We start from the raw sequence: 15031 nt of genomic DNA on the forward strand, positions 1-15031 counted from the left end.
TTTCTCTGACAATTTGTAATGCTGAGCATTTTTTCATGTGCATATTGCCCATTTGTGTGTCTTTATTAGAGAATTGCTTGTTTAGGTCTTCCGCCCATTCTTGGATTGGGTTGCTTGTTTTTTTGATACTAAGGTGTCTGAGCTGTTTGTATATTTTAGAAATTAAGCCCTTGTCAGTCACATCATTTGCAAATAGTTTCTCCCATTCTATAGGTTGTCTTTTTGTTTTGCTTATGGTTTCTTTTACTGTGCAAAAGCTTTTAAGTTTAATTAGGTCCCGTTTGTTTATTTTTGCTTTTATTTCTATTGCTTGGGTAAACTGCCCTAGGAGAACATTGCTGAGATGTATGTCAGATAATGTTTTACCTATGTTTTCTTCTAAGGGGTTTATAGTGTCTTGTCTTATGTTTAAGTGTTTGAGCCATTTTGAGTTAATTTTTGTGTATGGTGTGAGGGAGTATTCTAACTTTGTTGATTTACATGCAGCTGTCCAGTTTTCCTAACACCTTTTGCTGTAGAGACTGTGTTTACTTCATGTATGTTCTTGCCTCCTTTGTCAAAGATTAAATGACCAAAAGTTTGTGGGTTCATTTCTGGGCTCCCTATTCTGTTCCATTGATCTGTGTGTCTATTTTTGTACCAATACCATGTACAAAAGCTTTTAAGTTTAATTAGATCCCATTTGTTTATTTTTCCTTTTATTTCCATTGCTCCAGGAGCTGATTCAAACAATATATTGCTTCCTGTAAAAGACTGAATTTAGAACATTCTCTAACACCACGTACGAAAATAAACTCAAAATGGATTAAAGACTTAAATGTAACACCAGATACTATAAAACTCCTAGAGGAAAACATAGCAGAACACTCTTAGACATAAATCACAGAGATATGCCATTTTTAATAGCTTTTTATTACCTATTGATTTTTTAAATCTTTATGCTTGTATTATTATTTGAATAACAGTAAAGATTTTTTTTTTTTTGCATATGAGGAAGCATTTTACAGTATGGCTTTATTCATGAAACTTCAGGTAGTGGGATAGAATTTGAAAATGTGTTGCTTGGAAAACATTGTATGGTGGTGCCACACACCAGGAAAGGTAACATAGACATAGATATGGGGGGAAAGACAGTGAGTTCAGTGTTACAAATAATGTGGTTAAGGTACTAGGAGACCACATGAGATGTTGGTTAGCAGGTGGTTATAAATGTCTGCCTAGACTCAGAAGAAAAGGTCAGAGTATTAATACAGCTTTCAACCCATCAGCTAATAAATTGAAACCTTACTATGTGTCACACTATTGTTATTTCTAACTCTAGGTAGCTAATGTAGGTTTAAGGAGAGTGGCTGAAGAGATAGAAAAAAGAAAGAGAAAGGGGGAGAAAGAAACTGGAAAAGAGAAAGGAGGAAGGTAGCAGGAAGGGAAAAGGAGAGGGAGGAAGGTAAAACATGGCAGTCATTCTCATCCAAGAAGTGTAGGCAGTAGAGAATGGGATGGTAGTTTTCTTTCTTTGTGTTGCTTTCCTCTGTGTTTGTATGTAAACTCTTTCAGGTTTGAGCCAGTATAATAATCTCTCCCTTACCATAATGATATTTATATGTTTGGTGTTAAATACCTGAATTTTAATTAAGAGGAAGAGGGAGATGTCAGAAAGAAAATGTCTGAGTAGACTATGAAGATGTTACCTACGTACATCTGTAAAATACTACTGTCCAAGTCAATTTGTAAAAGTAAACCCAAGTGAAACCGTGTGCCATGATAGGTTTATAATCCAGAGGTAGGTAAAATCAACCCCCTGGTCTCTGATGAAAATATGACGTAAGGTAAACCAACCCCCTAATCTGTGGTGAAAATGGACATTGGACTTGAAAGCTTCCATATGAAAGCTGTAAACAAAGTTAAAAAGGAAAAATGACACAACAAAATACATGGAAAACCTGTATACTAAAAACTTTAAACTATTGGATATGCCACGTTAATGAATTAGATACTAAATATTGTTCAAATGTAAAGCTCCTCCAAATAATTGTTAAAATAAATGCAATCCCAGTCAGATTTGGAGGAGACTCTTTTATAGACATGGACAAACTGATTCTCAAGTATATATGGAAGTGCAGAGCATCTAGACAATCCAAAGCAATCTTGTAAAATAATGACTCCCTGACTTAAAGTCTTAATGTAAAACTATAGTGTCAAGACAGTCTGTCACTGGCATAGGTATAGGATCAACAAACAGACCAATTTAATATTCAGCCCAGAAATGGACCGGAACTTACACACAGTTACTGGATTTTTAATAAAAAGTGCCAAGTCAAGCCAGTCGGCAAGGGGATATCACCTTCAGCAGATGAGCTGGAACAGCAAACAGCATATCCATGTCAAAAACGGAATCTTTGACTTTTACTGTGTACCATCAAAAATCTCTGGAAAAGTAAAAACTGGAAATTCTAGAAGAAAATAATATGAAAAAAGTCATATTTGAGGGATATGCAGAAATTTAATAGACCACAAAACACAAATCATAAAAGATGAAATAGGTGACATAGACTTCATCAAATTAAAAACCTTGAAGTCTTTGAAAGATACCGTTAAAAAAAAGAAAGAAAAAAAGGAAAGAAAGCCAAAGACCAGGAAAAAATATTCAGAATACACATATCAGACAAAGGACTTTATCTAGAATATGTGAAAGAATACAGCTGAAGAAGACAGTTAAATTCAAACCTGGGCAGGAGATCTGAGAGTACCTAACCATGGAAGATAATGTGAATGGCTTGCATGAAAAGACTAAGTATCATTAGTTATTAGGAAAGTGCAAATTAAAACCACAGGAAGATAGTATTTCATACCCACTAGAATGATTAAAATTATAAGGACTGATGTACAGAGTATTGGTAGGATGTGGAACAGCTAGAACTCATACATTGCTGGCACAAATGCAGAATGATACAATCGATTTGGAAAACTGGCAAACAGTTTCTTACAAAGATAAAATGGTATTTAAAGTATGAGTCAGCAATTCTGTTCCTAAATACTGACTCCAGATAAGTGAAAATTTATTTTTACACAAACATTTATATACACTAATTCAGAGCACCATTGTTTTTAATAGCTAAAAAAAGCTAGAATCACAGTAATGCTTAACATATGAGTAGTTAAATTGTGCTATGTATGTGCAGTGGTAATCTGTATGGATTAACATAGGTAAATCTCAAAAACAAGCTCAATGAAAGCAACCAGATATTTTTTTAAAGAGTGTGTGTGACTACATTTACGTGAAACGATAAGAAAGACTAATCTATACTCAGTCATTTCAGATATAGGGGGAAAAAATCAACCCTCTTATTTTAATAGTTAATGTGTCGTTTATAACTGAGTTCAGGGAACAATGGTTTGATTGAACTTTGATTAGCCACAGAAAAGTAAGTCTGTAGTAAGCACGTAGTTTGAAAGTTCTTTTTTGAATGGGCTATTTTTTTTCCCAAAAGGATCCTGTACCATAAATCAGTATCAAAGAATCATTTTTACTAGATTGGGACAGATTTTGTGCTAGTGCGGCTATGAATAAGTTTTATTGAGAATTCATGCTTAGTCATTGATTAGTAATTTTTGCATTTCTGGTGGAAAGCTCTTTGGCAGCTCATAGAACTTTCGACGTCATCATCCCTCTCCCCACCCAAACCTCACAAATTTTACCAAGTCCTCCAAAGTATCTAGCAAGGATGTTCGTTTTTATTTGATTTTATGTCTTGTATTTCCATTCCTAATTTTCATCACTCTATTATGGACCATTAGAAATTAGTATTTGCTCTTCTACTTTCATTTCATTTAAATTGTTATTATTTAAAGATACGATATGTAGAAAATTGCATAGACCATAAACATACTAGTTAATACAAAATTTTTCAAGCAAGTCCCTGTGTAACTACCACCCAGGTGAAGAGGTGGAGTATTGTCAGCATTCTAAGAGCCCTTGTTGCATCACTTCGAATTCTCAGTCTCTGCCCTTAGCTCTACAGGTAGTCACCACTTTCCTGACTTTTACCATAATTTTCTTGCTTTACTTTTATACCTCTTTATGCATCTCTAAACAAAAGTTTGAAGTGGTTTTTGAAATTCATGTAGATGATGTCATCCCGTGTGTATTGTTTTGTGCCTTGCTTCGTTTCCTCAGTAACACGTCACTGTGCTGGATGAAGCTACCATTCATTTTCATTTTGAATAGTATTTTTTTGTATGAATGGACCACAATTTATTTTTTTCATTTTATTCATCTTTTTGAATAGAATCTAGGTTTTCTAAAAATTTACAGCTGTTACAGATTACTTGTTTTTTGCTACTTCCTTCTGCTATTTGCTATTTTAATTCTGATAATAAATAAGAGCATCTTATATCACTGTAGCTTTTTATAATATATACAGTGCCCTTGTGTACATCATTTAATTTAGTTCTTATTTCAGACCTATGATACTGGCAGTGCAGCATTCCATTTCTATAAGTAATGATAGAGCTTGTCACTTGCCCAAGCTAACATTTCTAAAATTACTATAGTACTAACAACTACCACATATGTTTTATTTCAAAGTCTAAATTCTAAACGTCAGATTGTTTCACACAAACTAAGCATGCTCAATACCTCAACTGAGTTCAAATATTCCACGTTAAAGAAAGAAAGAACTTGGCTAAAGGTATGCTCATTATCTTGCCTTTCAAATCATGGCTTTATTGTTGTTTCTTTGGAAGCATACCTAAAAAAGCAATTTTACTAAATTGTGGGGAGGATGTTGAAATGTAAATTCTTTAAATTGTCAGCAGCAAAACTGTTCACAGAGGTATAAAGTTAATATCTGCAGCATTTGATTTAGGTGTGGAAAGTGACAAGGAGAGGAGGCTGAGATGGTTACATTTTTGACCAGAGAATAGTACTACCACACTTTTCACTCATGCTAGTGTCTTTAAAAGTCAGGAGACTGAGCTTTTAATGCAAGGAAGCTCTGCCAGTCACTAAGTGGCCTGACAATTCACTTAAGCTCTTCTAAAATCTTATGTCTTGTGAAACTATGAGTTTGTGAAATGCTCTCTGGTCCAGTTTGACCCCTTATTTATGTGTGGAATGTGCTGAGTTGTGTTTAAAGCCAAGTTTAGTTGTTGATGTTGTTGCAAAGTGACACCACTTCTGTTATCTTAAGATTTTAAGAAAAGTAAGGTTTTCAAAATGGACATAGTTTAAGCAACCTTCAGCTCAAGAAGTGAAAGTAACTATTAGTGTATTTATTATTAGTGGCAGTGTTGAAATTTTTGTGATAAATTCAGTACTTCTCTAAAGGTGTTTATGTATAAATGTGTCTTAAGTGTATACATTTTTGAAAAAAAAGTTCTAGAAAGGAATTTTGTTTAGAAAAGCAAAATGATGGAAAAAGTGTACTAGTATGATATTCCAAGGCATGTCTGAAACATTTTTAGATTTAAATGTTTACTCAGCAAATAAAAACCTGTGGAGTTGCAAACATACCCTTGGTTTGAAAATACATTTCATCAGATCTGTTATCTGATGATGGTGGATATACTGAAGTATCCTTTCTGTCTGCTGAAGTCATTCTTCAAGTAAACACTAAGAAGTAGGAAACACTATGAATGTCATTTTCAAAGTAGTACATGGGAGTGGGAAAATATATATTTTAAAATTCACAAAATAAGGAATAGCTTAACTTTAAATGGGGAGGAAATTTGAATTTGGGAAATTGTGGATTGTAAATGCAGAAGCCATTTATTAATTTTAAGTATTCAACAGAAGGAACATTTATTCAGTTAAAAGAAGAAAATAAAATACTTCCCAGTGTAAAATTAGTATTTGAAAGTGGTTTCTGGCAAAGAGAATATATAAGTAAAAAGAAAATTGCCTAGCTTTATATGTAGATGAGAAAGTGTGATGATGGAATAAATCAAATAATAGATTTTACAGCATCAAATTTTAAGTCCAGTAGATTTGAAACATTACAGCAGCTCCATGTTTGTATGTGCTACAAACAGCAGTGATGAGCATAAAGATTTTCAGCTTCAGACAAAGGGGTATTTGTTTTCATAGAATTGGTTAAAAGAGATTTCACTTCACGATGATTTTTTAATGGCCAAGGTCTTTGATTCAGGGTGGAATTAAGCTTGTTAAATAAATAGCATAGCACTGAAGTAATGTTCATGATGTTGTGGATTTAACCCCTTGCTTTTATATTCTTGCTAAGAAGGAAATAAATGAAACACTATTCTTCTGAGCTTATAAACCTTCATAGTATTTTCCTAATTTCAGTGGACAAACCAAGTTGCAAGACAGCTACTTCCTTGTTTTGGGGTTTGGGTGAGATGAGGAACGTTCATCCCTTCTTGAAAATAAGCATTGTAGGTTCTGAATTTTAACTGGCAAGAATGTACGTTTTCTTCTTTCTGATTTTCCTTCTTGAACATATGCTTAGATCTGAGTGTGTCATTTTCCTGTAGTATGTTACAGGACACATCCTCTGGACTGTGTGTAATCAGTGTCTTAAATTCATGCTTTATTACTACCCACATTTGTAACATTGAGCATATGTGTGTTAATCTTCACTGAAGATCTTACATGCAAGTATCAAAATAACTTATTTATGTCTTACCAGGTTTAGGGTTCATGGCTTTGGAGAAAGCTTTGATAGACGTAAAATAGAATACTCTGTGAAGGCAAGGATTATTGTCTACTGTCAACTGCTGTATTCCTAATACGTGACCCTCAAAAGTACACAAATATTTTTTTGTTGAATGAATATCAGCTTATTAAAATCTCGATTTTTTTCTTAGTATCTAATTTTGGGGGGAAATAATCCTATCACAGATTTAAGAAATGAAACTTCTAAGGATAAGTAAAGTAACTTGTTTTCTTTTTTTTCCTAGACTACCTGTTACAGGCGCCTAGTCCAGACAGCAATTTTTATACCTTTCCTGGTGGTTCAGAAGCAAAGAAAGGAAACAATCCGACCATTTTATTTTTAGACTGGCTATAGAAAATACTTGATCTCCAGGAACAAAAACACAGAGAAGTAATTAAGTCATTATTTTGACATCACTGGACATTCATCATATTGAGAAGCGTGCTTTGTGAAGCTTCCTGAGCTGAGCTTTGGAAACGTCATTGGTGCTCGTCTGTAACCTGGACTAAAGCATGAGTGAATTCTGGTTGTGTTTCAACTGCTGTATTGCAGAGCAGCCTCAGCCTGTGAGTATGGAGTAATGAAATGCATGCACAGATTGGGTGGGTTGCTTATTAAACATACCACTCATCCTCAAGCTGAGAACCAGGACCCCAGCAGTGATGGGAGGGCAGCTCTAAGGAGTGTCAGTGGAATTATAAACATCTGGTTAGTAAAAGAAAAAAGAAGCTTAATGTTTTTTGAGTAAATACTGTGTGAAGGGCTGTGCCAGGCCAGTGCGTGTGAGTGAGAAGGCCGTGCTCTTGTCCCGAGTGCACTAGCTTCTCAAGGAGCCGTGAGAGGGGAGGGGGACAGCAACCCAAGGGAGGTCAGCTTAGTCAGCTTTGGAGATAAGTGGGTGGAAGGTGTCGTAGCCAGATGACCCCACGTCCTTCTCTACGTGCGGCCTCATTTTCAACAGCTCTGAAGAAGATACTGTTAATCCTTAACTTTCAGTTGAAACAGCTTCAGTTTTTTGCCCAAAGTCACATGGATAGAAGTGATCTTGGCTGACTTCTCGGTACATGCGCCATTTTTTATGCACATTGTGTCATCTCTGATAAAATTCTGCCCTCCCCCCCCCCCCCCCCCCCAGTTTTCTCTTCATCTAAGATGCCTTGATCAAATGTCAACTCTCTAAATCTTCCCCAGCTCACTCTGACTTGGCTGATACCTCATCTGCACTTCCACCAGCTCTCCTAGCTCATGTCACTGTGGCAGGGTGGAACTTCTTGCTTAGTGAGTAACTGTGCTACAGTCTCACCCACCACATTCGCAGTCCTTTAGGGGCCTTGATATTCATATGTTCAGGATCAAATCCAGTACCTTGAAGAATGTGCATGCATGCTAGCTAGTTGGCTGGTTGGCTGGCTGCTTAAGTGAATTTGTTTAATTCTGTTTTGCTTACATTGTAACAACACAAAAGAGAGAATGAGGTATAATCTTAAAGTCTCCTCGGATCTTTTCTGAGCTTTTCCTTGGTCATACACAATCACTTTGTAATCTTCCTTTTATATGCGGTTGTTTTGAATGGCCTAGCCTTTAATGTCTGGTTCTGGAAAGAGGGAAAAATGAAAAATTGGCGGACAGAGAGGAGAGGAAAGGGTGGTGGCTTTTTAAACCCCCTGGAAGTTGCTTCAGTCAGGTGGGGAGGGTTGCAGTATTGGGAAAGGTGTGTCAACAGTGTCTGCCCACCTCCATGTCTCCTGTTCTTTGAGCAGAAGCAGAAATATTTGGAGGATAGGGTCCTTTTTGCCCACCTTGGCTCCCATTGGCTGTGTGGGAAATACACTGAGAGGCACAGCTAGAAGGGGGACGGGGGTGGGTAAGCTGCTTCTGTTCTAAGACCTGACACCGAAATTAACTGCAGTTTACCTTCTAAGTTTTCCTCTGGAAGTTGTAAGCCTTGAATGGACTCCAGAGTCCCAGAAGAGATAAATCAGACAGATTCTGCCAGTTCAGTTGTGGTGGGGATGCAGATGACTGGTGCTACCTACTACCCCACCGTCTTCCCTTCTGCTTATAATATAGGTTTTTACATTTAGCTCTTTGGTCTATGAAGTCTGGAAGATTGCTTTACGTGGCATGAGGCAAGGGTCTAATTGTTCTTTCATGTTAATCAGTTATCTAAAAAAGGTTTATTAAAAAGCCACTTTTTTTTTTTTTGGTGATTTGGAATGTCACCTTTATTACATACTCCATTTTCATATATTTAAAGAGTCTGAAATCTGTTCTGTTCTTTCGGTACATGTGTTTACACCTGTGCCATTACTGTAGTGTTTTAATTGCTACATTTTCTTAGTATATAGCTCTTCTTTTAAAACTATGTTGGTATTATTGTTAAGCTGGACTGTTGTTACATGGGTCCTTATTATGATATTCTTTGTTTTTTCTTTGTATGAGATATTTCATAATGCATATTTTTAATCCTGTAAGTGTTTACTTTAGAATGGCATTGAATCTAGAGCATGATTGGATGAGACTTGACATTTTTAAAAATTTTGAGTAACCCCATTGAGAAACATGGCATACATCTTCATTTATATAGACCTTTACATATTCTTTCACTCAGCTTTAAAATTACATTTTTTAAACATTTTTTAATTGAGTAATAGTCATTTTACAATGTTGTGTCAAATTCCAGTGTAGAGCACAATTTTTTAGTCATACATGAACATACATATATTCATTGTCACTTTTTTTTTTGCTGTGAGCTACCACAAGATCTTGTATATATTTCCCTGTGCTATACAGTATAATCTTGTTTATCTATTCTGCATTTTAAAACTCCCAGTCTGTCCCTTCCCACCCCCGACCCCCTTGGCAACCACAAGTTTGTATTCTATGTCTATGAGTCTGTTTCTGTTTTGTATTTATGTTTTTTTTTTTTTTCTTTTTAGATTCTACATATGAGTGATCTCATGGTGTTTTTCTTTCTCTTTCTGGCTTACTTCACTTAGAATGACATTCTCCAGGAACATCCATGTTGCTGCAAATGGCGTTATGTTGTCAGTTTTTATGGCTGAATAGTATTCCACTGTATAAATATAGCACATCTTCTTTATCCAGTCATCTGTTGGTGGACATTTAGGCTGTTTCCATGTCTTGGCTATTGTAAATAGCGCTGCTATGAACATTGGGGTGTAGGTGTCATTTTGAAGTAGGGTTCCTTCTGGATAGATGCCCAGGAGCGGGATTCCTAGGTCATATGGTAAGTTTATTCCTAGTCTTTTGAGGAATCCCCGTCCTGTTTTCCACAGTGGCTTTCCTTGCTTCCCTCTCCCACTCTTAGTGATTTAGATGTCTTTTACAATTTTATGTTTATTCTGTTTGGAATTCATGGTAGTTATCACCTTTCCAGTTACAAGTTTCTCATTTTTGTAGTATCCTGCTTCATTTCTATTTAGAGTAGACCTGTGAATATTTCTTTTAGCATGGGTTTAGTGTTGCTAAACTCTTTTACTTTTTGCTTGTCTGTGAAGTTCTTTATCTCTCCTTCTATTCTAAAGGATAGCCTTGCTGGATAGAGTATCTTAGGCTGCATCTTTTTTTCATTCAGGACTTTGAATATATCTTGCCACTCCCTTCTGACCTGTAGTGTTTGTGTAGAGAAATCAGCTGAGAGCCTTATGGGGGTTCCCTTGTAACTCACTCTATGCTTTTCTCTTGCTGCCTTTAGAATCATTTCTTTATCCTTGACTCTGGCCATCTTGATTATGATACATCTTGGTGTGGGTCTGTTTGGGTTCTTCCTGTTTCAGATCCTCTGAGCCTCCTGTACTTGGATATCTGATTCCTTCTTTAGGTTTGGGAAGTTTTCAGTCATGATTTCTTCAAATACCTTTTCAATTCCCTTTGCTCTTTCTTCCCCTTCTGGAACCCCTATTATGCGTAGATTGGCACACTTTATATTATCCCATAGGTCCCTTATATTGTTTTCATTGTCTTTTTTTTGTTTATCTCTCAGCTGTTCTGATTGGATGCTTTCTGTTGTCATGTCTTCTAGGTCACTTATTCATTCCTCTGCATTATCTAGCCTGCTTTGTACAGCCTTTAGGTCAGCTCTCATCTCAGCAAATGAGTTTACTAATTCTACTTGGTTCTTCTTTATAGCTTCTATTTCATTTTTGACATATTTTATATCTCTAAACACTATCTCTTTTAGTTCCTTCAGTACTTTTATCACTCCTTTTTTGAAATCTTGATCAAGTAGGCCATCAATGTCTATTTCCTTGATCGTGCTTTCAGGGGATTTCTCTTGATCTTTTAATTGGGAGTGGTTCCTCTGCTTCTTCATATTGCTCATATCTCTCTGGCACTGTGGCTTAAGGAGTATCAGTTATCTATTGTGGTCCTTAAGGATTTTATTTATTTATCTACCTAAAGCCTATGCAGGAATAAAAAAAGAGAGGGAATTTTAAAAGACTGGAGAAAAAAAGGTTTGAAAGCAACATATAATCAATAATAGAAGAGCAAGTTGAAGCAGAATAGCAATTGAATTGAGACGTCTTTTAAAAACCTTAAAAAAAAGGAGAAAAAAATCAGAAAACAATATTTCAAACCTGTGTATAATCAATAACAAGAGATCAAAACCAAGAGAAATAAAAATGAAATGAGGTGGATTTTTAAAAATAATAATAAAAAGATTTTAAAAGAAAAATTTTAAAGGCATTAAAACTATAGACATATACAGTTGTTTAAAAAGTGAAAATTAAAAAGGTAATAGAAAGTAGAACAGATATAAAAAAGATTAAAAAAAACCAAACCTAACCAAATAAACAAAAAGGATCTGTTCTCCTGGAGACTGCTCTTAAAGATTTTATCGAGTGGTCTTTGTGTCTTTGCCCTGTTTCGCGAACTCATCTTGCTGTTTCCAGAAGCCCTCTGTTGGCGCCCTGTCTGTGCAGCTCCCAGTGGCTGTCGGCTAGCAGATCGCGCCCCCTCCTAACACTGGGTCAGGAGCTGAGCTCTTACCCGGTGGGCGGGCGGGTCACTCCCCCTCCCGACGCCACAGTCAGATGCTGCGCTCCAGCGAGGCAGGTGGGCGGATCGCGCCCCCTCCCAGCACCGTGGTCAGGGGCTGCTTTCCTGCCAGGAAAGTGGGTGGCCGCCCGCCCTCTCCAGGAGCCAGTCGCTCCGCTGCTCTGTGCAGCTGCCCGCTCCGCCCTGGGTTGGCGCTCTGAAGGCAGACTTGGGAAAGACCACAGAACGCCCCGCCCCTGCTCCATGCCAAATCTCAGCTCCTTGTTTGTCTTGGCGGTGCAAGTTCTCTGAGGTGCCAGGGCAGAAGGATCTTATCTGCCTCGGGCTGTAAACAAGTCTCAGTCCTGCCCAGGAGGTTGCGGAGCCCCCGGTACAGATTCAGGGCTCGGCCCCGCCCCCACCCCAGCACTGCGCACAGGAGGAGGTGGCGGCTGTGGCTGCGCCCCGCCTGTCTTCTCAGGAGAAGCGCCAGTAATGGCACCGCAGGTCTGAGGAGACAAAGACTGTGGCGCCCCTCCCCCCAGGGCACACCAGCCGTGTTGCTTTGCTTTTTTCGCAGTTTATGGGGCCGAGGTGGTTCCGCTCCGTATCCCCTCCCAGCCACAGCGCGCAGCCCCCTGCAGTTCCCCCGGGGCCGCCTCAGTGCAGCCGCCCCAGGCCTCCGCCTGGCTCGGGCGGCCTGTCCTGGCCCCAGCTGCTGGCCCGCGTCTCGGGCTGGGTGTGGCGGGGACCCTTTGTGCCCATTTAACTTGGTTCTGTCAGTCAAGGGGTGCTTGGGGCAGATCTGAGCCTCGGAGGCTCCCTCTTCCGTCCCGCTGGCCTCTCCGTTGGAGGGGGGAGACCCAGCGAACGAGCGCCAGTCCTCCTTTGCCACTCCCTCCCCGCGGGACCGGTCTGCACTGTTTTGCTTTTTCTTCTTTCTTTTTTCCTTTTCTCCTACCAGATTTTTGGCGTCTTTGTCTTTCTTTCGAAGAGGGTGATGTTATGTTGGAGTTCGGCAGGTGCTCTGGTTGGCTGAGTGGGTCTGTAGATGTGAGTTTTGGTGTATTTGTGGTAGAGGGTGAGCTACGAGCATCCTTCTGCTCCGCTATCTTGCTTCTCTCCCTAAAATTTCATTATATAAGTTTTGTATGTCTTTTACTAGATTTGGTCTAGATTTTTTAATGGATTTTTGTTGCTATTCTGAATGAAATTTTATTTTTCTGTTACATTTCCTAATTAGATTTTTTTTATTAGTGTGTAGGCAGCTAATAATTTTTATACGTTAGTTTTTTATCCAGACACCATACTAAACATTTTATATTTTCTAGATTTCTCCATATAATGACATTTTTTCAGCCTTTTTCTGATACATAAATCTTTTCCTCTGTTGATATCTTACTGCACTGACAGACCTCCAGTATGTTGAACAGTGTCAGTCTTGGCTGAGCATCCTTGCTTCTCTTGACTTTAATGGGAGAGGTTCAAGTTTACTTAAGCATAAAATGAGTGCATATGTTAGTAAGCATGGTTACCTATACAGTTAAGTTATTGTGTATAATTTATTATCTGTGATATGTTTCACCAATGATTACATTTTCAGCAGTTTTTTAAAGATTATAGAATATGTGAATCCTGTTGCCATATTGTTTTTAGCTGCCTTGTAGTTTTGGTTGAAAGTCAGACATGACAGTACTCTGGGTAACTTAGGTAAATCGGCCAGTAGTGTGAGTTTTTATGTTTACCTAGATGGGAGTTAGGCTGTGTTTACTGTTGGCTGTAGTTGTAGGTGTTGGAGGATAAAATTTCCTTTGGTGTGCTTGTTGTTGTGCTGTGTTGTTGTTGGTTTCCCTAGAGACTTCTTCTTGAATAAGGGCTGAGATGTCCAGTTCTTTCAGTTGTATTTCCCTGTCATACAGGAGCCCTGTAGATGTGGTGGTAGTGTTTTGAGGGAGAGGAAGCATTGTATACCCCTGTGGTTAGGTTTTCATGAGCCGCTGCCCCTGGACTGTAACCTATACAAGTGCTTCTCAGTTTTGTTCTGTTTTTTACTCCTTAGTTGAGGCAAAAAGGCTAGAGGAGGCTGCAGCTGGGTATTTCCTTTTTCCCAACGTGGAAGGCTAAAGTGGGCTAGGGTTGGACATTTGCTTTATACAAAGTTGGTTGGTTTCTGGTAAAACCCCAGCCCATTAGACTCTGATAAAAAGAAGTTTCTTTAGAGGGCAGTCTTTGTTAAGAAGAGCAGACCAGGCCAGGCGAGCTTCGTAGTGTCAGATTGCAGAAGCACGTTGTGAGTTGCTGAGAGAACCCACCTGGGGCCTAGCTTCCAGTCTGCTCTGAGTTTGTGAGAGCTCAAAGTACCAAACCTCTCCTGATCTCCATCAGCTCACTGAGAATACAGAGATTGGGTAAAGTATTAGTTACCTAAAATGACACAAATTAACCTAAACCATAGTGGCTCTAAGGAAAAATACTTCTATTATCTCACAGATTCTATGGGTCAGGCATCCAGGCGCTGTGTAGCCAAGTCCTCTGATTTAGGGTATCTTTTAAGCTGCAGTTAAGGTGTCAGCTGGGGCTGCAGTTGTCTCGGGAGTCAAGGCTGAGAGGATTTGCTTTTTAAGCTCAACAAAGTGGGTGTTGGTGTTCAGTTCCTCTAAATCCTAACGAGTCTCAGTTGGAATAAGAGCCTCAGTTTCTTGCTCCGTGTGTCTCTCCATAGGACAGCTCTCACCAAGACGGCTGGCTTTCATTAGCATGCACGAGAGAGGGCAAGCAAGAGGGAAGGCAGAGTCTTTGTAACATCCCACCAGTTTTGCTGTATTCTGTCCTTTAGAACTGACTCACTAAATCCAGCCCACACTGAAGGGCGAGGAGCTCACAAGGGCGTGAATACCAGGAGACAGGGATCACTGGGACCTGTTTCACAGGTTGCCTACCACAGATTGCTTCCAAGTCTCCTCCCAGCACTCAGATTCTGTGAATACTCTCCTCCCCAGAAAGAGGCTACGCATTGTTTCCAGCCCTCATTTCTAAGATTCTCAGCCTGAATGGCTGTGCCATAGTCTTAACTGGAGTTAATCAACATGAAAGATGGAGCCAAGAAAGATGAATGATTTTCCAATCATCGATGTATTTAAGAGAGTTAGAATTTGAGAAGATGGTGTTGCATTTTCTGTTTTGATGGCATCTACTCTTGGAGGACTCTGCTGGTAGACAGAATATCCGTGTAGAGGGAACTGGGAGAATATGTCTCTGGTTAGGTCACTTCAGAATCAGATGCACTGACGCTGGCCTGTAGTGTTCTGACTTACTTAAGATGGCTACCTTTCTCCCGTCTTTGCTGAAGCAGGAGA

General features: G+C 38.7%; 1 protein-coding gene across 7 annotated transcripts in view; it reads left to right on the forward strand.

The window, feature by feature from the left end:
* Positions 1-15031, forward strand: part of CDC42SE2 (CDC42 small effector 2) — a 115867-nt gene that overhangs the window by 65264 nt on the left and 35572 nt on the right. For all 7 annotated transcript variants that reach the window (XM_032476657.1, XM_032476659.1, XM_032476654.1 and 4 more), the window contains one exon: positions 6919-7240. In XM_032476657.1, coding sequence (XP_032332548.1) covers positions 7187-7240 — 54 coding nt within the window. In that variant the 5' untranslated portion in view covers positions 6919-7186. The remainder of the gene's footprint in view (positions 1-6918; positions 7241-15031) is intronic.

The sequence above is a fragment of the Camelus ferus genome, chromosome 3, assembly GCF_009834535.1.
Source record: "Camelus ferus isolate YT-003-E chromosome 3, BCGSAC_Cfer_1.0, whole genome shotgun sequence".
NCBI classification, from domain to species: Eukaryota; Metazoa; Chordata; class Mammalia; order Artiodactyla; family Camelidae; genus Camelus; species Camelus ferus.